Consider the following 25,887-nt stretch of genomic DNA (forward strand, 5'->3'; position numbering starts at 1 on the left):
ACTCTTATCTTTATCTTTTTCCTCGTTTTGTCACGGTACAACTGTAAATTTCATTGTATTTTACTGGAGTTATATGCAACAGATCAGAGAAGACTCTAAAATAAAGTCAACCCATGTGTAATATATTCTTAGTATTACTGTAGCTGTTCTGTAAAGGCCTCAGATAATTGTTAGTGAACAATCAGCATCATAAAAACCCAGGAACACAGCAGACAGGTTCTGGAAAAGTTTAAAAGCATAAAGAATAAAGTTATCAATCCCAAACTGCAAACCCCTCACAGAGCTCTATGAATCCATCATCCAGAACTCAAAGCATGGCACAACCTGCCCAGCCATGGCAGTCCACTTAAAACAACATCAGAGAACATTAGGAGTAGCAGAGACCCATGGAAACTTGGGCAGAGACCAAAAGCTCAGGAGGTAGAACCTGTCAACAAAAACAACTGTTAGTACACAAATCTGGCTTTTATGGAAAAGTAGCAAAAAAAAAGAGGACATCATTAAAAGGAGGCAGTAAGAAGTCATCGTAGGGGATGCTCTGCTCAGGTGACACCAGGACTAAAACTTTTATGCTTTGTTTCTACTTAGTTGTGCTGTATCAGTGGTTTTCGATACGCTATTATGGCACCAGTATGTCTGCTGCTTGTTGCAGGAAGTGACTTTCCTGACTTCAGTTTATGGATTGTTGTGTGACACTAGTAGTTTCCCCCTATGGACCTACAACTGAAGGGGTCGGTTGTATGGAACGCTTTTACAATGGAAAAAGGCAAAATCGCACAAATCTGTGCCTTAATCATTGGAATTTTGGCTTTAGACTCCATGAAAAACTGTGGTGGACAACTAGCATCGTGATGCTGTGGGGTTGCTCTCCCTCACATTGACAGGGAAGCTAGTTAAAGCTTTAGTGGCTGCAAAAGACTTTGGATCAGAGCTGACATTTGCCTTCCAGCAGGACGACAACGTTTAACACCCAAAACTATATTTTATTGGCATGAATACCTTTAAAAATTCCTTGTTCCTAGTCGTGAGACCCGGCTGATGTGAATTTTAGTGTTTGTTTTTGTTTTTTTAACTTAAAATATAAAAATACCTAAAATTTCCTGATCAGTTAACACATTTCAGATTATAGCTGTAAATTGAAAATCAATGGGATTTCTTTACCTAATGCTCCACATAGCAATTGCATCTTTACTCAGCTTTTTTTATATGTAGAGTGTGGTCCAGTTGTAACATTCTACATGTATGTAATTATTAGTTGTTAGTTTTCTCGGATAAGTTGTAATGTAGTGCAGGGACTCTTAATGACAGCGCTGAGCAACAGTTAACACTCAACAATAAACCAAACCTTTATTGGCTCTCTCCACTTTGATGCCCCTCACATGGCAGGCCGGCTGCAACACATGTTCCATAAAGACCTGCTGTGTTTTTTCTTGTCGGGTTATAAAATGCGGCGCACGGTAGTTGTGTTTGGGAGTTTCCGTGGGACTCTGCGAGAGAGAGAAAGAGAGAATCTCAACGCAAAGCCTCAACTAACAGGGACTATTGACTTCATGTCAGATATATATTTTGCTGTATAAATTAAATCCATGATGTGTAAGAGTTTGTGTGTATGATGGAGAGAAAGAGGGAATTGTCTCAGTGCAGATAAGAACAGGGGGTGGTGGGGCTCACTGCTCACTGGTTGTGTGCCGCAGGTCAAAAGCTGTCAGTTGGGCGAGAAATGCTTCTCTGCAGGATTTCACTCTGGAGACCAAGAAACTAGTAGCAATGAATGTGAGTGTATCCTGATTTGTGTGAAGGAGAGAAAACTGTGGCGGGGGAAAGGCAACAGAAATGGAGGCAAAGACAAAAGAATTAGAATTCAACTTTGCACGGAAAGGATATTATTTCTTTGTTGTTACAATGCTTCTTGGCAATAAATCTTATACATCTGAGAAGTCTGTTTATTCCCTCCTAATGATGCCACATTTGTGAGGAAAACACATTTATGGGGTGAGCAGCAGAGTTGAGTGTATGGGTTGTAACCATGAAAAACCCACCAGTTCTTCTTTGCCGATGCATATAGTTTTTTCACTCTTGTTTGGTGTTGTTTATTGGATTAAATGATTAAAGATTTAAGAAACAAGACATGTAAGCAGTTTAAAATGTAATAATCTGGGCCACCAATTGTGTACACAGCCTCAACAACCTGTCTACCTCTTTCTTGTGGGATAATATCTGATTCCTGAACCAGCATTTGTCACAAATCAGTCTCTGTAGTTGTGTTGTCCACTTTGGTGTGAACTTTGGTGTCACTGGTTGGAGAATCTCAAGTCAATGGCTCTCTACATTGAGATTGCCTTCAATTATCTTGTTTTTCCAGTGAGAGAGATGTGGCCTCATACCATCACACGCCCCACCCACCACAGAAGATTTGGGAATATTTTCATGGGCACAGCCTCTATTCCCAGCTCTGCTCTTAACCTGCAGATTCATTTGTCTTAATGTGGCTCCACTTACAGGGAAATAAACAGACATAACTACCAAAGAGTTGCTACCAAAAAGCATTGTTACAACAATGAAATAACCCACCAAACACCAATTTCCTTTGCCTTCCTCACATTTCTGTTTGCATACAGCAAGTCAGCAACGCAGAATCAGCCCAGTGGCAACACCATTATCAGATGAAACTACAGTGTTACCAATGCTAGCTTTGCCTTTCACTGCCACAGTGTCTGTTTCAGAGACAGCCTCATTTTTCAGACTTCTGTTATGGTTTTATCTTCAAACTCAAGACGCGGATGTTCAGAAACTGCCTTGAAGAAACGGTGTGAAAAGGGTGCAAGCTCTCGTCCAGTTCAACTTCAATGCTACAAACAAAAAATTAAGTGCTCTGATTTGCTGCAGCACTTTTCGTTCATATTTGTAATTCAGAGTGTTTCTTGGTTCACGTCAGATTGCACATTCACACTCCCCCAAACAAACCAGACTTTTTAGGTGAATGAATCAGAATTCCATTAAAGCGGACTAAACAGGGCTGATGTGATTACATTGTTACTGTGGAGAAATTCATCATGCTGCTTGTTGCTCAATTGTATCCCTCATTTTTGAGATATTATTCCTCTTCCTCTGTGTTTTCAAAAAGCAGAGGTGTCAAAGTGACACCAAGAAAGTGTCACTTTCAGTCAATAGAGACCTGAGATGAGACTTTGATTTGGAGTGAAAGACTTTAAACTGGACTTGAACCTAAAAAAACCCCAACTATTTGTGAACTTCTCTTTTAGGAGAAGATGTTAATAAAAATTGTGTTACTAAAGATTTGGATGGTTGATTTTGAAGTCTAACATTATTTAGTAGACATGCAACAAATACAACAGCGGTTCAATACCAAAACTCTGGCAGCCTTAATTTAGGGTTTTGTGTAAACCAGAGCAGATCGTAACGGAGAAAACAATGGACAGTTGTTTCGGTCAGTCAGAAACAGAGAGCAGAGAAAGGGGATTATTTCTCCAATAGCTCTGTGTTTGTCTTAGACAAAGACTGGCCAATGTTATTCTGGACTCAAATCTACTATACACACACTCATGGATATACACACATGCACAGGCAGTTAAAATACAACATGAGAACACACACCAACGGTGAGCGTTAGCATAGCTTAAACACAGCAGATTGCAGTGAATGTCAACTTCGTGAAAGCGATAAGACGGCATACAGAAGAAGCAGCTTTAGTGTGTGAGCAGAAATATGTGAGTGATCTAAGACCAGGCATTAGGGTTTCTGATAAAGTGGGGGGCCTTAAGTGGTTTGAGGAAGGAGAGCGCCTTCCCATCTGTGTGTCCGCGTGTGTGTGTGTCCGTTGGGGCTGGGGTCAGGTGCCTGGTGCATTTGTGTATATCTGCTTACTGTCTGCCTTGTCGCAGCAGCGATGACATCATGGCACACGACCGGCGAATAACGGAAAGAATCCGTCCCCCTGTCTATTTCACAGATAGAGAGGAAAGAGAAGTGGAACGATAGAGTGACAAAGACGGGGGTGTTAAGGGAGAGAAAGAAACGTGAGAAAGGTGAGCTTGAAGCTTATAGTGAGTGAGAAGTGGTACAGGAGTAAAATTATAAGCAGACTTGTTAAGTTGTGACTAACCAATGAAACGCTCTTATAAAACCATGACAGCTTTACTTTACGCCACTTTTACCACCTGATGGGAACATTTTGCAGCTTGTTACCAGTTCACTATAAACTTTTTATATAAACACTCATAAAATTTGGGTTTTCTTTGTGCACTGAAAAGGATTTTACACTTTTAGCAGCACAAAGAAATGAGCAAATAATCAACTAGACTTATTGTGCATGACTCTAAAAGCTTGTATTCTTTTGCTGGACTTGATCTTGAGAAGTTATCAACACCTGTGTTAATGTGTGTGAAGTTTCTTCATCTCATGCAGCTCAGGTTACTCACTGTTTAGACTTTGTATGTCAATTATTTTTGTAAAAATAATAATTATTCCCATAGCATATTTACCGTAATATGTGTAATCCTATGACTAAAGCTAACACAAAAAATGTTCTCTCTGGTTAAAAAAAATGTTTGCTCTGAAAATTGCAACACTTAATGATTAGTGTCTCAGCTCCTCTCTGTGCAATAGTGCCGTGTTGTTTATACTTGTGATTTGTTTTGTTTTTCAAAGAAAGGTTGCCGAACTTGCTCGTTTGTTTGTCTCTAGCCAGACGTGCATTCTGCCTAACTACTGGACAACCCTGAACATTAACCATATGACTTTGGTTGCTTCACCATGAAATAAGGAGATTGATCCAGTTAAGAAGGTGGCCCAGTGTTTTGAGCTGTTATAACCCTGAATGGTTTCAGGCTAACACTACTAAAGCACAGGAAGTTGTTGTTGTTGTGGTCACAGCTACAATACAACCTTTTGGAGCATAAATTATGGTCAGTAATAGACAAATTCAATCAAGGAGAATTAGAGGGTTGTGATAAGCAAATGGTGGAAACCAACAATTGCACATTACGGTGAAAATTCTCTGGAATTTGTTGTTGACTCTCACAGCATTTCAGTCAAAAGAAGTCGTCAAATAATGAAACAAGAGTATCTTGGTGTTAACCTTTCCAAATAGCTTTTATTTTTTGTTACTTTTAGTGGTCCGTCCTTTATTCTGCTCTGCTCCTTAAACTTGAAAAGAGAGTTTCACATCCAAGGATCTTTATCCTCTGGGAATCTTTCGCCCTCGCATTGCTCGCTCCATTGTCTTTTTCCAGTTTCCGTGATAATGACATATTCCAGACAGTGCCAGGAGCATTCGGCGTTCTAAGTGCCATCTGACACAAGAATCGTCTCACGATTTACCAAAAGATTGCTGCACTTGAAACAGTTTCTTTCTGATTACATAGCAACAGCAGTAGCCGCAGCCAGCGCTTGTCAAGAGCACGTGTTTTAGCTTTGCAAGCTGAGAAGGCCAAGTCGAGTGTCTTAAGTACGTGTTTGTGTATGAGTCTGACAGAGATGAAGGGAGAGACCCAGAATGAGACAAGTGCATCTGGAATGAATATAATATTATCACCAGCAATTTATAAGTGCAGAGTTCTGGCAGGTAACTCTCAAATATGGTATAAAACTAACTCTGTTAGCTGTAATGAGAATAATGTTCCATTGGTCTTTCTTTGTGCGAATCTTAGTTTCTCTATCAGTGGAGCAAAATAGTGAAAGGAGACACTGTCTGGGGCTTTTATAGTTTCTGATTGTCCACAGAAAGGAATGGAAAATACTTTTGCTTATGAGTTGATTAAATACTATTTCACGTCAAAGAACATACATTTCAATTATTTTCTATAATCGGGTACTAAAGATTTTTAAATCCAACAGACTATTTACTAGTATTCCTACGCAAACTGAACAAGTCTGGAATTTTATTGACAGAAAATAGAAAGAACTGCCCATCCGTCTAACTACCCATCAGCCACTTGTACATCTATTTGTTGTAACCATCCGTCCGTAAATCCACTAGTCCATCATCCATTTTCTTTCTCAGTGATGCTTCCCATCAGTCCATTCATCCATGTTTAAGATGTTTTCTTTGTTCACCTCACCTGACTCAAAAGATTGCTTCATCTCCAGAATTAAATACTAATTAATGCTAAGAAGTTGAGACGTTATTTCAGCCGTCTGAATCGGCTGTATTGGAGCCAGGACACACACAAACTGCAACATGATGGTTTCCGCTTATCTCTAAAAGTATGTGTTTAGATTTAAAGGTCATCACAACGTTTGCAAATCTATTGTTTATATTTCTAAATAGAAATATTTTGCATAGGTAAGTACTTATCTAATTCAGTCTGACAGATTTTATTTACCAGCCCAGGGAGCCGATCTACCAGTCCCAGATTTTTTGCTCACTTTCAGATGCATAATGGGACGTTTGCCCACTGACAGTTTGGTCAGTGAGGTTGACCGAGGATATTTTTTCCCATAGTCCAAACACGCAATCTGTCTCCATTTAGATGTCATCATCTCGGCATTCCTCCTTGCATGGCTTTGTCAGTGTTTATGTAAGAGCGCGATTGTGTGTTATACAAAAGGAACAAAATAGGAATTTTAGGAATCTTTTCTCCATCATTGCGGATTTCTGGGATATATGTTTATGGATGCCGTGATGAAACAGAAAATTATGAACACTTCTGTAAAGTCTGAGGATTGTTCATAAAGCAGCTCAAAAAAAAAGTCAACTCTCAGAGCTCAACTTGGAGTCGGCAGGGATCGGACTGATTCCAGCACATCCTTAAACAGTTGTTGTGGGTTTATTGCTTGCATCAGTTAATACTTTTCTCCTGCCTTAATACTTAAACAGTTTTACCACATTCACTCTAAAATAGTCAAGGCCAAAACATATGCAAGTATTTTATTTTAATTTATTGTAATCTGTCATGAAATGCATGCCTTTCCTTGCATGTTTAATTTGTCTTAAATATTATTTTCTAAAAGTCTGATCTGTTGTTAGACCTATTGATATAATGCTCAGCTTTCTTTGTATTTATGTGGATGTGTTACTAGTGTGGCCTATCCTTCAGCTGTGAGGGATTGTAAAAATTCCTTTTAGTGATTTAGATTCCCTCTGAAAACATACGATTCTGAGAATTAACTGTTTTGGATCTTAGCTCGGCCCAATTTGTGGCTGATGGGATGAATTTGATGCGGCTTGTTGCTTTCCGACCACAAGGAATGTTATTCATCTGTCAGCTTCCCAATCGAATCAGGAGGGAAAGCGAGATAGAGACAGGAAGGAAGGCTGGACATGAAGCAGAACTGAAATGGAGCTCAGAAATGTGTGCGATGTTGTTATTACTGAGGTAACATCTAGACTCTTAGAGATGTGATTACAAATTACGCCAAATCCAACTGATTTACTTTTAAATAAAAAAGAGGCTTTTTTAATCTAAAAAAAAAGAATCTCACAGATTTTAAAACTGTCTTCAGTTCCTTAAAATGCGAATGCGTAATGTTTCTGTTTGTATTCTGTTTTGTGGAGTGCAGGCTCAGCAAAACCGGAAAAAAAGTAACAAAAGTGTTGGTTGCCACGCAACACGGCCTCAAATCCTCTCTGCTCTCTGTACAAACCAAAAACATGCAGAATATAAGAGTGGAGCAACTGACCCCAGAAAGAGGGTCAAGAGAGACCAGATAAGGATAAGCAAAAATCTGCTCCGAACCGACGCTGCTCCTCCATCCGACTGTTGTCTGGTTCAAAGAGATGGCACTGAGACTCTGTAACAGTAAATCTAACAAGAGCTTAAGGCCTGGATTCATTACAGCTCCATTACAGCTCACTGATGCTTTTTGATCATGTACAGTTTGTCTTTGTAACTGCTGTTCCTGAGAAGAATTTAATGTTTGTTGCACATAAAAAATATTATAATTTTGCAGTAGTCTTATGTTTTGTTGTAATAAATACAGTAGTAATATATTTTTTTAATGTATTGGGCACAGTGACCAATGTTGCCTCTGCCAAATTTTATATATTATACCATATTTTCTTTTTCACAGTAACTTTTAAAAAAGTTTAACTTAACATGAAGGATAAAATGGATAATTTTCTACACTAACTGTAGTCATGCTATAAGATAAGAAACACCATTGGATTTAGATCAGGTGTGATCTAATTACTTTTATTTGAAACATAAAAATTAATTGCTATAAACATATCATCGGAACATATTAATTACTGCAGTTATTGTAGTTTCATCTATAACACATAAATATAGGTTAGGTTAGGTTAAACTTTATTAATGCCACAGGGAAATTGAGGTTATCTGTTGCTCACACATTAATTCACATCCACACAGCATTAAAATCGTACAGCTGGAGACATCCATAAAAGGTACAAGAATATAATAAATAAATAAATACATTACCACTAAAAAGAGTCTAGTAAAAGTGCTTAAAGATATGGAGCAATCACCTGCTAAATTCAGTTACAAATTGCTATCGTGTTCTTTATAGGGTAATGCAAGCCTGTGATCAATAAAATCAGAGAAAATCTGAGCTTGATGGAAAATGGTCGCTTTTTTAGGCATCAAAGTAAAATGATTTTAAATGTCAGAAATGTTATGAAAGAACTTTTTTAAAAACCATAACTTTGAAATATAAGTAGCCCATGCCTAGTTGAGAGTTCAAAATGCAAATTTATGTAACAATTAAAATGTATTTTTATAGGTAAGTTACAGATATGTACATATATTTTTATTTTATTTTATTTTATTTTATTTACTTGTTCCCACATTCCAGAAAATGTGGAAGCTTGTTTGTTGTTTGCTAGAGATAGGCAGCAGCTCCCCTGCAACCCTTCATGGAGTATAGACCATGTTTGGACTGATAACCACGACAAATTTGCGAACTATGACGATAAAAAAAGGTTGTACTTTTCCTGAGGTGTTCATAAAGATCCATATTTCATTTATATAAGGTTTAATTAAAGTAATGTTTCAGTTAACCCAGACTACTCTAAACGATGCATGTCCAAGAAAGCAGAAAACTAACACATCTAACCTGTATTGTTTTGTGTTCAGGCAAGAAGCACTGCTGGCTGCCATAAGCGAGAAGGATGCCAATATCGCTCTGCTGGAGCTCTCCTCATCCAAAAAGAAGAAAACCCAGGAAGAGGTGTCAGCCCTGAAGAGAGAGAAGGACAGCCTGGTTCAGCAGCTCAAACAGCAGGTAGGACAAAACGCCCAAAGCCTGGCATCAGCTGGCTTATGAGCAGAGATTTCTGATCAGGTTTAAAGACAACCAAAGAGGAGGATGGATGAAAACTGACAAAAGAGGTGGTAAATTGATAGAGACACTCAAAATAAATACAAAATAAACCTGGGGAACGTGAGAGCCATATTTAGAGAGGTGTAAATAAAAGCCAGGGGAGCTCAGGTGAGGTGGAAGTGATGGAGAGAGAAAAGAAAACACAGAAGGCAGCCAGAAAGTGAGTCCAGATGTGACCACGACCTGTTTTAGGGACACACACACACACACCAATTCTGTATTTATCTTAACTTTAATTTCACTTGTTATATTTGAATCAATGAAGACATTTTCTCCAGATGTACACTAACAAAAGGCCCTGTATAAACACTGTATCACCACTCTAAGACAGTTCGGTGGTAACACTATGTTCACACAAACCCAGGCCAAAAGCAAGGATATAAACATGACCCAAAGCCCTTGTGGTTCCACACTGGGATGTATTTACACACATGCAACCAGAGAGACACACAGTTTGGCTTTTCCTGGGTAAAACTACTACAATACCCAACCCTGTACAGGATGAGTCTGAGGTTTTTTTGGATTTAGATTATTTGAGCATTGAAAATTTTATCCAACAGAATACATTTTAAATAGAGTTTGGTGCAAGAAAACAGAATTGAGAATCAGTTTGAGTTGGTGGTAAAAATATGAGCTGGCTGCTTTAGAGAGTATCTCTGTCCAATGAAATCACTTTAACAAGCTTCTTCTTCAACTTCCTCCCTCACCCCCCGTCTCGTCTCTTTGGGTTTCATATGAAGACATTTATGACACTTCTGAGTCTCCAAGGTGGTTACTGACAACACAGAAGCTCTGCTGTGCTCTTCTCGGAGTGTGTGTTTGTTTGTGTGTACAGTGGTGTAAGAAGTTTATCCAGTATTTCAAGGTTTTCCTATCTGAAGATCTCTGCTGTGCTGTCATTTTCAGTCCCTTAACATCGGAAAAAAGCCAACAGTTCTAACAGATTTATACAGTGTTTTAGCAAATCCATACCCCTTGAAATCTTTTTCCATTTTGCTGTATTACAACCACAAACTTCACTGTATTTTGTTGGGATTTTTTTTAATGATAGACCAACGGACAGCTTCACCTATTTGTGACCTGAAAAACATTTTACAAAATAAAATCTGGAAAATGCAGTCGGTGTCAGAGATTCACAGCTCAAGTGGGAACATTTGTTGAGAAGACATATGCTTTGTCATGCATTTCACAAATCTGTTTCAGTAAATGAATGACTAAAACATAATTGTTGGAAGAAAGTCATAATATATCCTTTTTCAGCAGTTTGCCTCAAATATGGTGAAGGTGGGAGAAACTTATCTAATCAGATGAAATAGAGGAAATAAGTTTACACTTAACCACATCTACATGTTAGAATGACCTAGTCAAAGTTCAGATCTAAATTCAGCTGGAGATCTGTGGCAGGACTTCAAAACTTCACAGGGGCTCAATCTGACGACACTTTAGCTATTTTACAAATAATAATCCACATCTGGATGTGCAAAGCTGAAAATGTAAAATTTGTAAATTAAGGTTAAGTTATGCACTATTTTGTGTGATCCTTTAAGATAAGATCCCAGTTAAAACATTGATGTTTAGTTGAAATGTAAAAAAAAAAATTGAGCAAGAATTTACGAATTTCTAAGAACTGTTAATAATTTTGCAAGGTAATGTAAACCTGCACCAAATATCGAGACACCAAAGAGAGATGTGCTTATTGTTATATAAGCCAAAACTTAAAACGCATCGTAAGTATAAACTCTCATGAATCTGTGTGAGACTTTGGTGTAGCATAACTGTGAGACAGATTTAGTCTAAGCAGATTTACGAGTCTGTGAATACGTGTAACAGACAACATGCTGTGGTAAGACGTTCAGCACACACATAAAACTCCACCTGTGTGTGTGATTAAAATGCGAATGGCCCTGAACGCTTTGCCTTTATGTCGGCCTTTGACCTCTTACTCCAGACAGCTGTAGATCAAGATGACCTCAGCTCTCTTCACTCTCTTCTCCCCTGTCACAGCCTGCTTCCTCTCCATTCCAAGTTTTATTTCTTTCTGTGTTATAAAGGATGGAGACGAAATGTGATGGCAGTTGCAGTGGAAGCAAAAACAGGCGATTTAAAATGAAACGATAAGGAGTTGAGGAATATGCTTTCTACTCCAGCGAGAGGCTCTTTTGCTGACGTTACTTTATCATTTCTGAGTTTTTAAAAGTTATTTTAATGAAGCAAATAAACTAACAGGAGTCTAAAAAATAAAAAGCTGAGTTAATCACCTGAAACCCTTAGTATATTGAGCTCCAAAGATTGTAAAGTTATGTTTAAAGATTTGAAAGACTGGGGTCGTTTTATTTAAATGGTAAACTCTGATCTGAGGTTCATCACTCCATTTTTCCACTGTACTTTTAGTCTTAGTTGCATATCAGAAACTTTCATGTTAGGGTGAAAAACTGTGGACTATTCTAATTAATTAGTCTACAGAGACTTTGCCTGGATGAAATTATTCCCCACAGCACCATACTCAATTCATTTTTCCTACCATTTTTAATTTTCCACTTATTAACAGATGCCTTTTTAATGTAAAAATGGGCAGAATTATTAAATTTGTTATAATTTAAAAGTAGGTTTTGCCCAGCCATGACTCAGCAACTTTTCATTGTTGATAATTGCTTTGATATGTATAAAGATTTTTTTCTTTGTGGATGAAAGGCTAGATGATAAAATAATCTAATCTAATATTCCCCAGAGCTTTATTGTGAAGAAATAATTTTCCTCTGAGCCTGAGTCATCAGTTTGCTCCTCTTTTCACTCTTTCTACCCATTGTTGGTCGCTTAAAGCAGAAATGGAGGCTGGGGGAGTCGGAGGGGAGGGGAGGTGAAGGGAGGTCTGAGAGAGGAGCAGTGAAATAATGGTGTGATGATTAGATTAAGTGAGAGGGAGAATTGGCGCAGAAACAAGTGAGCTGAGGTCAGCATTCCTGACAATTAGAGAAATGGGAGAAGATGTAAAGAAGGCCAGATAAAAATGAGGACTTTTTTTTTCAGTTTTTGCTTCCTTTTTCATTAACCCCATGTCTTCCTTTTCTCTTTCTCGTAGTTCTCACCTTCTGCTCCACCGAGCGAATCACATGCCCACTAGGATGTGTTTCTTAACGATCTGTAATTTGGGAGGTTTCTGCACCTTCGTCATGAGTTTCAGCATTTTATTGTTTGAGTTTTTATTGTTTTAAAATGAACAGTACGGAGACATCGCAAACTGACAACCATTAGTTTTTGTGCACTCACTGTCATGTGGGATTGCTGTGTCCATTTAGGATTTATGAATGGTCAGAAGGACCTCCAAGGCAGCTCTTCATTGGGGTTTATGTTGAAAACGCAGTAAATCGGTTGAGGTTGCTGTGCTTGTGTGTATACACACACACACTGATATGTTCAACACAATTGGGTCCTTCAAAGATCCCCCAAGAGCTGATAGAATAAATTGGTTCTGACTGATTTCTTCTGCAGTACAGAGTAAAGGGAGTCTCAAGTACAACATGTTTCATAAAAGTGGTGGAAGTTGCATTCAGGTAATTTGCTATTTTTTTAGCCACGGCTGTAATCCTAGATTTAACTGTAAGGTCACCTCGGTGAATCAGAATAACCCTCATCAGAAGTGATCAGATTTGCTATAAGATGCTTAATCTGTTCTGTAAATATTTTGAGCTGTGATGAGATAATAAAATATCTTCTCAAATGTCCAGTGGCACCTGACCAAGAATGTGGGGAACTCGTTGTTCTTGATACACAAAGTCTGGATAGTTCAGTCGGTACAGTGTGTGACTTAGTATTTTGGCCTGTGATCTCATATTAAATAAGCTACATCAAGGTATGTTTGACAACATAGCTCTAACTCAGGCTTGTCAGTATAGCTTTCCCTGTAACCTTATATCACAACATCTGTAATCGTTCTTCTGTTCCCATGCAAAAAGCACATATTATCTCTCTTGTGAATTATTCTGATTCGACTTCAACTGAGTATTTTAGGCCAATTCAAAGAGAAACCACAGCTTGATTGACCAACTGATATTACGTCTCAATAAAAATAAGAAGAGAAAATTATTACCAATTGTTTAATTGGTACAACATGGTTTGTTTGATGTTATTCAGTTTATCTAAGTGAATTAGTTTGGGGAATAGTGTTGAATATAGATTTCGCTAGAAAATAATGTTTCTGTTATCTCTCAAAAATTGATTGCATGGCAGAAGTGTTGGAAATATAATCTCCAACCACCACCTCATGATTCCAACTCTAAATAGTAGAAACTTTTGTCTTTGTGGCGTTTAAACAGGATGTCAAGGAGAAGTTAAAGAGTCAAAAAGTATTGTCTCTCTTTTGTTCTCAGTTTTTTTCTGAATATCAGATGAAGTTTGCCCAAAAAAAAAAAAAAACATCTTAGAAATTATGATTTCCTTTATTGAGGGACATGAGCTTTTCAATCATGAATTACGTGACATTTGTTCCCTTCACTTAATAACTTTAATAACTATGGAATTTTCCCCCAATGTTCTTGTGCGCTTTGGATCATTTTCTTGCTGAATAATCCAAACGTTCCTAAGCTTAAGGTCTCAAACTGAAACTAATGTTTTCCTTGAGGATATTCTGGTTGATTGCAAAATTTATGGTTCATGTCAATTAAGCCAAGTTGTGAAGGTCAGAAAACTCAAAGAAGGCTCACCATTACACCTGCCAGGTTTGACTGTTGGTGAAATGTTACTTTGTGAACGCTGTGTTGTAAAACTTTAAAAAAGTTACACTTTTACATTGTCTGTCTAAAAAATATCAAGATATGTTTTTCTGGTGAATGTGAGAAGGACTTTTATGTCCTTTTTGGTCAACTTTAGCTTTAGAACTAGTTCAGGGATGCTGGTTATTCTCAGCGTCTCTTTCTTAATGTTGCATCATGAACACTGACCTTAGCAGAGGCGAATGCAGCCTGCAGTGCGTTAGATTTTCTGGGTACTTTTGTGACCTCCTGGGTGAGTTGTTGACGGACTCTTGGAAGGCATTTTGGTCGGCCTGTCACTCCTTGGAAAGTTCAACATTTGACGCCAACAAACCACCATAATGACGCAGTCCAAAACCCTGCTTTGTTTTTCATCTGTTCTTGAATTTCTTGAGGCCAGGACATGTTTGGCCTACTTCATGCTGTCTCTCAGGCTCTATTTGAGGGATTACTTAATTTTATAGGTCCGACGCTAATCAAGCCTTTGGTAGGTGAAAGTGAACCAAAGAAAACGTGGCTAATCACAGTTAATTTGTGAGTTCACAAAGTGGATAAGTATATTTTGACTTTGGGGCAGTGTGGTTTGGATAACTTTTCCCCCCATAGTAAATGAAACTATCACTTAAAACTGCTTTGTGTATTTACTCTGCTTATCGTTGTCTGAAGTGAAAGTTTTTTTTTACCATTTGAAATCTCTGAGGAGACAGACATGTTTTTTGCACTCTTCGTAGCTCTAAAAAAGTCAATCTTTCATTTGGTTCTTCAGACAGACACTGAGAAATGTAACATTTTTTTCTTTCTCCATGTCAGACATACAGTACACACACAGACACACAAAAAGTCTGGTCCCTTTAAGCCCCGGCTCCTTGAAGCGCTCACTGAGAGACTAAGGGGATTTAGATTGTACAGTACCAACAGATTTGGAACCAGGCCCTCCCTCACTTTTTATCTCTAAATCCCCCCCAACTCTTTTCAGGCCTACTGCAAAACCCAAAGTATAACTAAACCGTGTGAAACACATAAAGCCGTGAGACAGTAAGAGGAGCCGGAAAAGTAGATCGGAGTGGGAATGTAGTCAGCAGAGTGAGGAGATGATGACAAAGTGGTAATTGGAGAAAAGAAAGAAAATGATAAATGAGGAAATAAAATTATGCGCTGATGAAAGTGTGATTGTGATTTGTGTGAGGTGATTTACAGGTCTGTGTACGGTCTAATATGAGTCGATATGAATCTCCCCCCAAGTGATAAACTCACAAGTCCTGTTATTCTGCTTCATCTGTAGGTAAACTTTGTGTGTGTATGTATATGTGGAAAGTTGCAGGGTATTGGTGTGATTATTGCTGATATGTTTGTGAATCAGTTTACACTGATTTGAAATTTTATACACTTATTCAAGTTACAACAACAAACCTTGTTGTATTTTGCTGTAATTCTATGTGATTAACACAAACCAGGGCATATTTGAGAAAACGTGAGAAACACTTTTTCCTTTTTTTTTTTTACAAATTAAACTCAAAAAAATCACTTTGATATTCCTAAATAAAATACTTTTCAATCACTTGTTCACTGTTTGTTAGTAAACCCCAACTGTGACTAATTTAATCTCTGTATAAATACCTCTAAGCTCTCCAGGCCGCCGAAGTTTCTTGCAGAACATTTCTTGGTCATCGTTAAAACCAAGAACCACAGAACACAGATCAGGGATTAAGTTTTGATGAAAGCAGGGTTAGGTTATGAAACAATATCCAAAGTTTTAATCATCTCACCGAGCATTACTTAATCCATCATCTGAGAATAGAACGCAAATATCACAACTACAAACCCATTACCCACCAAAACTTAAAATATGGGCAAGCAGAACAATAACCATAAAGCAGCCATTTTTAAATTCACTAGATGTATAGAACTGATGGAGACATACTGCAAAACGTTGGTGACTTTAAATGCAGCTAAAGATGGGTGGTGTATTAATCTCATTGAATTCAAACACATTATTTATCGGTGTCCACTCTAGGTTACGTGGTTTCTCTTTGTTCTTTGAAAGCACATATTCAACTTTCTTTCTACAGACACAGAACAGGATGAAGCTGATGGCCGACAACTACGAGGACGACCATCTGAAAGTGGCGTCTCCAAACTCTGACCTGCCCAACAATCACAAGCCCTCCCCAGATCAGGTACCCAAAACAACAAGCTTATTTCATCTACTACCTGTTTTGTTTTCTATAATATGTTGTTTAATATTATTACTGGACAGTATTTTGACTAAATAATAACCCTGCTTATGCTGTACTCACAGTATCTTTCTCAAACTAACTTCCTGCTTTTTCTGAACTCACGCTACGGCTGGACTGAACTAACCAATAGGACGATGAGGAGGGCATTTGGGCCTAGCCAATCACATGCCTTCTTTCTCACCCTCAGTCTGCCAAATTGTACAGAAGGGTGAGCGTCTTTCCCTGGATCAGGTCACTTTTTGGTGTCCTCATGTCGTTCCTCTTGTTTTACGTTCTTCTCTCATCCATGATCACACTCTGGCTTCTGGCTTCTCACCTTCAGTGTTGCTCTTTTTTTATATATTTGCACATTTTGCCGTGTTTTTCTGACTTATCGTTTTTTATTTCTATTTTCTTCATCATTCTTCAATCAGGAGAACATTTTAATCTTGATTAATTTCCTCCTTGTTTTTGTGGTTTCTTCTGTTTTTTTGAAACTCTTTTGTCCACGTTTTAAATTCATTCATTCATGCATTCATTCAAATTTAAATTCTTTGTGTTGTGCCATTTCTGCACACCAGAATGCAGAATTGGTCTTCATTCATGTTGTGTTACTGAGAGGCTCACATTTCTCATCTTTAAGTTACATTAAGAGCTTTTTTTTCACTTTTTCTGATATTATTCTAGTTATTTTTTAATTCTGTTCACATTGAATTAAGACCAAACATTGTAACATGAAACATAAATGAATAATACTGTGCGCTTTAAGTGCTCCTTGGAGGAGCCTGGTAGCAGCAGCAGTATCTTATGCATAATGCATCCCTGCATGCACCCTTGTGGATTGATCATTTCAAACTTTTAAGTGGGATGGGCCATGTTGGCCTCATACTACAATCTCATTATAAACACACTTGACAGGAAGCTTTCCTCTTAGTGTAAGTTATTGTAACATTAGGCACCAAAACTCCTACACACTACAATCCTCTACCTGTAATTAAACGGTTCTCAGAAAGCAGGCTAAAATTAATAGTCGATTCCCAAAGGGAAGGAAAATAAAGAAGCTATCATTCCCAAGCTTCTCATACATAGAAGTTGGGCTAACATATTAGGAGAACCTCAAACACCTCTGCAATTGTGCCTGCAATTGTGCATAAAAACAAAAGTTTTAGTTTTTTTTATGTGTTTAATTCTGTCTGACTGCACTCGCTGAGGTAGATGTCCTGGTTTCCATGTGTCAGATTAAAATTACTATGTAGAATTACATGCTTAACAGTACACTGTGATCTCTACAGAGAACCCTTCTGCATTCCTTCATGCTGCTGGAAAAACAGATGGTGTTTTGACCTGGAGGCAAAGGGGGGCCTTGCAGAGTATCTTCTGAGAACCTGTTACTGGACTGATTATCAGTATGCAATGGGAAATGTTCATTCGTAAGAGATTTCTAATCAAATCTAAAAATATATGTACTACTACAAACATTTTAGCTTTAACTCTGGTGTTAGCAAAATAATACCACATGATTTATTGCCACTGCACAAGGATGCTGACAGCCCAAAGATTCTCTAGCAGATCTAAGTTGAAACCTTCTTATTAATTAGATGTAGCACCTTCCTGCTGAGAGAGGCAGGTCAGCTAGCATGTCCAACCTCTGTCTGCCATCTTTTCTTTCCTTTCTACCACCACCAGGTGCTATATTCACCTTCCTGCTGGTGTGTGAGGTGGTTAATTTGCCATAGCCCATTTCATCCAAACAGTGAGCGCTTGTGTGTATGTCTATAAGGGGGATTCTGAGCTGCAGCAGAGGAGCACAGGAGAGCAGTTTTAACACATGCCAAGCATTGTTAAGAGCACTTTATGGTCATAAGTTGTGGTAGATATACCACATTAAATTTTAATCGTGCTATGAAGTTAGTTAGTCTCTTCATTTTGTGAGCATAAACAATTTAAAACTAAGTAGAATTGAGAAAAAAAACATATTCTGATTCCAAACCTTTTCTTTTTTTATCCATTACCTTTGAAGTTCAGAAACATTCAATTAATAACTTTATTGCCTTGTGTTTCTATTGCTGTTCATTTCCCCCAGCAGCTTTTCCAAATGGGAAAGAGAAAATATGCAGTTCAAGTCCAGGAAATGTGTGCTGAGCTTTATAAGACAAGAAATGAAAAAGAAACAAATTGTTGTAAGACAGTTGTATCTTGTCACCATATGAGGATCAGATGGGAGGAATAAAACTCTCCAAAGCTTGTTGGTTAGAGATATAAAAGTAGCATCTATGGGTCACCAAGTCTCCATAACAACCAAGTCTGTCTATTTTTCATTAAAGCAAAGGATCAATATGTGTAAAAGCATCTCATGTTAATGAAATGGTGAATATGTTATGCTGTGGCCTATTTCTCTTCCAAAAGCCCTTGCTGGAGTACATGGCGTCATTAGGACTCGATATGAAAATGTTTTAAAACCCTCTGATCGCTCCAAAAAAATAAGATAAAATAACTCTTTCAACAAAATAATGAGCAAAATCCAATCACAATGAATCAAAATCATCCTTCTGTGGACTGAGTTAATGAGAAGAGAACATAAGACAAGGCAAGTTTATTTTGATAGCACCATTCAGACACAAGGCAGTCCAAAGGGCTTTATTGGAGGTCAATGAAAAGACAGAAAGCCATTAATGATGCAAAAGGACAAAAGCATTGCATAAAATAAACTGACGTTAAGATAAAAATATTAGGGGCAAATTTAAATCTGTAGTTTGATTTTAAATCCACATCTAGTCGTCCAATCTCAGATTTCCCTTTCAATTCAAAAGTCAGATCCCTCCATTTAAAAGCTGTCGTGGAAAATCAATTTTTTGAGAAATATGGAGCCAGTGCATGAAAATGTGATGAGATCCATTTTCCTGGTGTTGGTCAGGACTCTTCCAGCAGCATTTTAGATGACCTCTTGGGCAAATTTACTCTTAAACTGCCATTTATTTTAAGTTTTCTTCACATCTTTACCAGGGATGCCTACAACAGTAGAGGTTGCTTTGTATGTCTTTTTGAGCACAAGTCCTTCACGGTTCTATGAGGGATAAATAGTTCTAATTTCATCATATCATTTGGCCGTAGTGTTTTTCTTTCTTCGAGTCCAGTCAGCAAAGTTTGCTGTATGCCTCTCTTTAGAGCTCTTTCTTGCTACAGTGAGAATCCTGTAGGGACACATGAGAGGCTAATAAAGCGGCTCAAGCTCACCCTCTGACTCACAGCGCAGCATAAAACTATACCTCCCTGGGGATTGTTTCACAAGACACTGAAACCGCTGCAGACCCATTAACCACACACACTGATTACTTGGTCATCATGTCTGTGAAAAACTGCTAAAACCTATAGGTTCTTATTGCCACATTTTGAGTAAAAGTATCTAAATTCATAGTGTTTCTGAAATTTAGATCTAGTGTTTTAGTTTTCATATTTCTTTTCAAATCTTGTTTTCTTTTTAGATAGATTCTAGGTGGAAAAAGTAAGAGAGCACTGTTGTAATTTCTCTAAAAATGTCTTCCTCAGATCACTTCATTCATTCCATTCTTTGTGCCTGTTTCTAGTTTGTCTTGTGTTTGATCCTCAGAGATTTGCTTCATGTCTGGAAAGTGTTGACAGGGAATTTCTTTTTTCTGCTGTTTGACAGAATAATATAAATTAGAAAGTGTGAGATAGCAGCTGTTGACCACATGCTAGGTTTATTTTGGGGCTGTAAAGCAAACTCCGTAGAACTGTCTTCGTATGGGCAGTGTAGAAGTTTTACAGCCCAGAATATGAAACCCTGCCGTCTTTTATTCCATCTTTTATACCTTCTCCTCCTAACTCTTTTTTTCCACTAAAGGGAAATAGACAGCACAGATTCTTTTAATGGGCTATTTCCTACTGACAGTCCTTTACTGCAAAATATTGCAACTAGAGCTTATCTCTGTGCTGGTAACGGTCCTAAAATGTAATGCATTTGAGTGTATGTGCACTGGAGGGGTAATTGCATACACAAATAACATATTTGAAAATATATATTTAGTGTAAACATGTTTAGTGTGTGTAAGAAACCATCCAGGGTGCACATGTGTAGGCGTGTATTAATGTTTTTGTGGTAGCTGTCAATAAGAGGAAATTAAAGGTGACAGATAGTTTGATTCACTGTTAGCTTTTATTGCAGATTTAATGCAGAGACAAGAGTGCTCAACAATATAGCGTGAAAACCACCCACATCCTCATCAATTCATTTTTTTTTTGTCAGCATCATAAAACACACAAAGTTACTGAAGTAGTTGAAGATGTCCTACTGTTTTTAGCTTTTTCAGCAACTTTTCATTCTTATGAGGAATGCAAAAGCTCTAAATCCAGCAAAATGTCCTTACTTTGTAAAGAAGGCAGGGGACAGAATTACAACAAAACCTTTATTGCAAATATGTCAAAAAGTGTCAGTTACGAGAACATAATATTTTCTTATGATAGCTACGTAACACCTCAGTATTTAGATGAAAAGATGGCATCCATTGTGTAACCGATCGATGTTGGATTGTCTGCTAACTGGCTCGTCTGCCCGTTGTAATTTACATGCGGTCCTGTGCAAATGTTTTATATCCCTCATAACGTCTTTGAATCAATAGTTTTGCCGCTGTGTTTACATCTATGAAGCTACATGACAGGCTTTACTCTCTCAAAGGTTTTTACTCCAATGTGTCATCTTGAATTGTCACTTTATCTCAGTATCTTTTAGTTTCTTCTGAGCGCTAAAAGTCAGTTATCTGTAGACTCGTAATCGAAATGTAAGAAACGACAGAGTTTGTGTGTGTGTTGATCTCTGAGGTCTTTTCTTTAGCGTTTTTACTCATCTTCACTGTAGTCCTAGTTTCTCACCATAGCAGCATTGGTGCGGTGATTGCTTAAAGAATTAGAAAATTGGACAAGTGGAGGACAAAAGAAGAAATGTCAGAGCTAAAACACTTTCATAAAGTCAAGTCCTATGAAGAACAAAAGAACACAACCGAACCTTGTAGTTAAGCATCGAGAGCCGAATTTTCAGCCAACAGCTGTTTGAGAATAATTTTCTTTGAGTTAAACTCCTATCTACATGTTGAACTTTGTTATTGGTATTTGTCATATTTCCAATAAAAGAAACGGGCAACAAATTATTTTGCTTGATGGGATTTGATGGGACATAAATATCTTTGAATTGATTAAAAGACCATTTATTGCTCAAGAAGGCTAAATCTGTTTTTTAATTCTCTGTGTGTGTTTGCTGAGTGACGATGAGCACAGAAGGCTGGTGCAGACGCATTGCAGTGTTAAATATAGCTTGCTAACGCACACTCACACTGCTTCCCCTCTTAAAATGCTTCCTCTGCACTTAAATCCTGGTATCCCACAAGGGGAAGAGTTTGGTCTGTTTGTTTTATCTGTGTGAGTGTGTGTCTGTCATGGGCACGTCTCATGGGGGGTCTTGTCTTAAATGCATCTCTGTCACTTTTCTCATCCTCGTTCCCACGCTAAGCAGACACACATCAGGAACCTATTGTTGCTGTATTCGAATTTTTATTTAACCTAAAGTTTATAATGTAAAAAATATATACTAACATATACACAGTGAACAACTGGAAAGTGGAAATATTCTCTTTACTTTCAGTAACAAACGATGTCTTGGAATAGCGTAGATAAACCTCAGTATTTTATTACGACGTTTTTGCCGTAGACCAACACAAAGCGGGGCACTCTTGTGAAGTGGAAGGGGAAAAGGTACATATGTTGTGCATTTACAAAGAATGTGGTGAGAGTTTGCATTTAGCCCATCTGAGTTTTTGTAGAACCAAGTTCTACTACAAATAGAGCTGGAGGTTTTCTGGAATATGTGTCGACCTGCTCTGGCTATTTAAAGACTTAAATCTTCTCCCATTCTTTTTAGTTTTAGGAAATATCAAGTCAGCTTTTTTGTCCTGCTTGGAGTTAAACCTTCACTCTACTAGGATTTTCTAATTGGGCTCCTTCTGAAACCATTTTGAGTTTTATTTAGCCGTATTAGAGCAAAGGGGACAAAGTAAAATGTCATGCTGTGCATTTATGTTTTTCCTTTTTTTTTTTGCAAAACATTTCACAAACTCTTTTCCTCTGTTTCCCAGTTATGTTGCATTGTGTTGGTCCATCACTAAAAATTTTAATGAAATGCATCGAGTTTATGGTTCAAACACGACAAGATGTGAAAAGGTTTGATGAGTATGAATACAAAACAAAGCCGTTTTATAATATACCTGAGGATGTAGGACTGCATTTTAAATTCAGTGGAATATTTACATGAGTTCAACTGCTGTGGCCTTCCTGTTTGCCATTGTTTTTACTCTCTTAATTAAGTCACAGCTAATACACATCCAGTTCACCATGTAACCCAAGTGTGTACTGTAGTGTTTGCTTGACTTGACAGTCACAATACCCCAGTTATGTAAACTTCTTTCAGTGCTTTCTACTCATCATGGTTGAAATTAATAATATTTTTTTGTATTTTCTACACTAAAGTACTTTTCAAGTCTGCATTTCACCCACTTCCATCCATATCTGCATGCCCTTCCGTTTCCCTGACTTGTAAACTCTTAAACCAGCCATCATGATTGTTATTTACATTTTTTTGTTGCATTTTTATTATTATTAATGAAACATATTTTTCTGTCCCCTCCTGCAGATTCTCTCTCCTCTCCTGGACCTCAATCAGAATCGCAATAAACTGAAGCTGTACATAAGTCACCTGACCTCACTGTGTCAGGAGCGTGATCCAATCATATTGCAGGACTTTGCCCCGCCCCCATCTTATCACCGTTCTGACTCCGCCTCCTGGCACACGCAGGTGCACGGCATGTCAGAGGAGCAGGTGAGGGTTTTGTTTTGGATAATTGTGAAGATAAGAGAAAATTTAGTTTTTCTTTAATTTGTGAGATTATTAAACTTATTATTACCCAGAACATGAAAAAATATTTTTCTTCAGGTTGTAAAACTGGCCTCAGTGTGACTGTGCTCTTACTCTATGCATTGATGTGCGCATCTTGGCATGAGTATGAGTGGAAGACAAGGCCCACACTGGTTGACTTGGCAGGTTTTTGGCATTACCTTTGACACTTGTAAAGAGATTTACTCCAGCAGGTCACCTGTTGACAAGCGCCTGGCTGCACAACAAATACCGGATAAGACATTTTATTTCATTGTACAGTGCAGGGAGTACACTCTGCCTCAGCTCCTTGGCAGAATGAGGAAGGTGGGTTCGTGTGCAGCTCGGAGCAGCGAGACAGTGGAAGAGTTTTTATTTTGCTGTCAAAATCGGAGCAGTGAGAAGACAAGTTGGGGCTCAGGGAATGCCTTCATGTTTCTGCATTATCATAGTAACCACTTGTGTTTTCAGGCTTTCAATACAAACAGTGCATTATTCAATTAAACAAATTGGGTCTGTCGAAGGCTTCCTCTTTCTCCATATTGAAAACATATCAGCCAAAACATGGTTGCTACATGTGGTATGCATTGAAAGCGGTAACCGTAGACGCAGACACACTCGCGCAGCTCGGTGACAGAGTATGCGGTTTGGTTACCAGTTTCCTACAGTCTCCATGAAAGCCTTATTGTACGTCTCAATGCTGAGAAACGTCTCTGTTTAGCATGAGCGCTTCACATATGGCGTAGCATGGTTTCCTGTCGCTTTGAATAAACTCGGAAAATAGAGAATCAAGCTGTCATTTAATCCCAGGGCACATTCACCACTCTCTGGGACTTTCTCAGACAGAAAACTATAAAGCATATTTTTCATCATCAGCCCGAAATGCAGACTTTATTTTGTGGTCTTGAGGTCAGACATTAGTTTTTAAATGCAAAGCGTGCTCTATTAAAACTGATTATGTGGGCAGCTGTTAAAGCTTATCTAATAAGGAATGCAGACTGTTCATGGTTACAAACAAGTCAAACATACAGCTGAGATGAAAAATGATCCTAACTTTCTTATAAATGTACTCTGCTTCACTCGCTTCTTGATTTTTACGGGATCCTCAGTAAGAAGCTCTGCTGTATCACACAGCAATCTGTGTAAATCCAGCTGTTTGGTTTGTTAAAGAATATCGGTGAGGACACCATATCATGACAATCACAGAACACAGCTGGAAAATTAAGGATAGAGTTGTGGAGAACTTAAAATAAGATTTAGGCAATGAAAACAATATTTCCAGGGCTGAACTTCTGACGATATACTATTCAGTCCAAAATAGAGAAAGGCACAAATCTGACAATTTTGTGTTTGATTTGTCTTAGAAATTGGCGCTCGAAGCTGAAAGGGACATCGCGTTTGAGGGAAAACAGTGAGATTTGTTGTTTGTTTTGGTGCTAAAAACTATTAGCAAAAGTTTTCTCTCCATTTTCTCCCTTGAAGATGAAAAGAAATAGCTGTTTGGGTACTAAATGTCCCACTGCTTTAATGAGATAAAACTGTCATTAAACAGTCATACTGGCAACCCTTACCTCAAGTTTCATGGGAGGCGGCCATATTGGATTCAAAACTGAAAGAATGTGCTTGTATGTTAGCCAGTGACATTGGTGGCTTATGGGATGTTAATGACTCATAGCAATCTGTTCATGTTAGCTGTAGCTTTATAATAAACACATGCAGGTCTCTTTAAATGAATGCTGTGTTAAATGACTTTGGACTTCAGAAAGAAATAAACATGACGTGCCTCTGACATGGTAAGCTAACTGTGTCATTACAAGGACTCATCCAAGCTGAAAATACCAAAATCAGAGCCTGTCCTCCTCCCTTTGTATTGAACATCTCAACTATTAAGAAGTGGGAGTTAGGGCTTTCAATTTGAATTTAGAAAATGTTTTTTTCCAATACAATTCAAAATTCTCCAGCGTGGAGTGAGGAAAAGAAAACCCTCCAAACTGTATTTATTGCAATATGTAATTGTGGTTAATATAAAAATGTTAGTCATCTTATTTGTCTTAGTTATTACAAAGACAAAAAAAGCAAAAACTTCATATTGTTGGGTTTTAATCTCTTTCTATTGTTTTCTTGGACTATTAACATATTTCTAATGGGGTAACTATTACATTCATTTGCATTTATTGCGTAGTGAATTAAATAGGAACATATTACAACACAACATTTAAAAAACCATTAAATGTTTGTGGTAATTTAGGCCTAGTTACAAACAACACAAGTCTGCAACGAGGTTATAAAGTGACCTAGATGTCATGAATTTTATGAAAAGGTTTTTAATTCATTCATTTGAGAATTGACTTGGACTTGGACCCGAGACTTGAAAATATGACTTGTGAACATCTAGGCTATATATATGCAATGCATTATTTTTCTAAAAGTATCACACAGGTATCAGGTATCCCCAGGAAAAAAACAAAACTTTCAGAATGAAAAGATTTTAACTTTTATATTAAAATGTCCCCCTTTTATTTTTGTTCATGTGTTTCTTTTCATTTTGCCCTTGGAGTTTCTTTCCAATCCTCCTTTTAGGTTCATTTATCCCAAAGTCATTACATCAACAGTGTATTTCTTATTCACATCTCATTCACTCCATTACAGAGCCTGTTTTGAGGTTTTTAAGCCTTTACAAGGTATA

The 25,887-nt window shown here is 37.8% G+C and overlaps 1 protein-coding gene across 11 annotated transcripts in view; it reads left to right on the top strand.

Annotated features, from left to right (window-relative positions):
* Positions 1-25,887, top strand: part of LOC116736610 (ELKS/Rab6-interacting/CAST family member 1-like) — a 124,942-nt gene that overhangs the window by 78,981 nt on the left and 20,074 nt on the right. For 9 of the 11 annotated variants that reach the window (XM_032589173.1, XM_032589174.1, XM_032589176.1 and 6 more), the window contains 3 exons: positions 9,054-9,201; positions 16,118-16,225; positions 22,962-23,147. In XM_032589173.1, the coding sequence (XP_032445064.1) occupies positions 9,054-9,201; positions 16,118-16,225; positions 22,962-23,147 (442 nt within the window). Of the gene's footprint in view, positions 1-9,053; positions 9,202-16,117; positions 16,226-16,415; positions 16,494-22,961; positions 23,148-25,887 lie in introns of those variants that run through there. The other 2 variants (XR_004342626.1, XR_004342627.1) reach the window with 1 other exon arrangement.

This window comes from Xiphophorus hellerii, chromosome 17 (assembly GCF_003331165.1).
Source record: "Xiphophorus hellerii strain 12219 chromosome 17, Xiphophorus_hellerii-4.1, whole genome shotgun sequence".
NCBI lineage: Eukaryota > Metazoa > Chordata > Actinopteri > Cyprinodontiformes > Poeciliidae > Xiphophorus > Xiphophorus hellerii.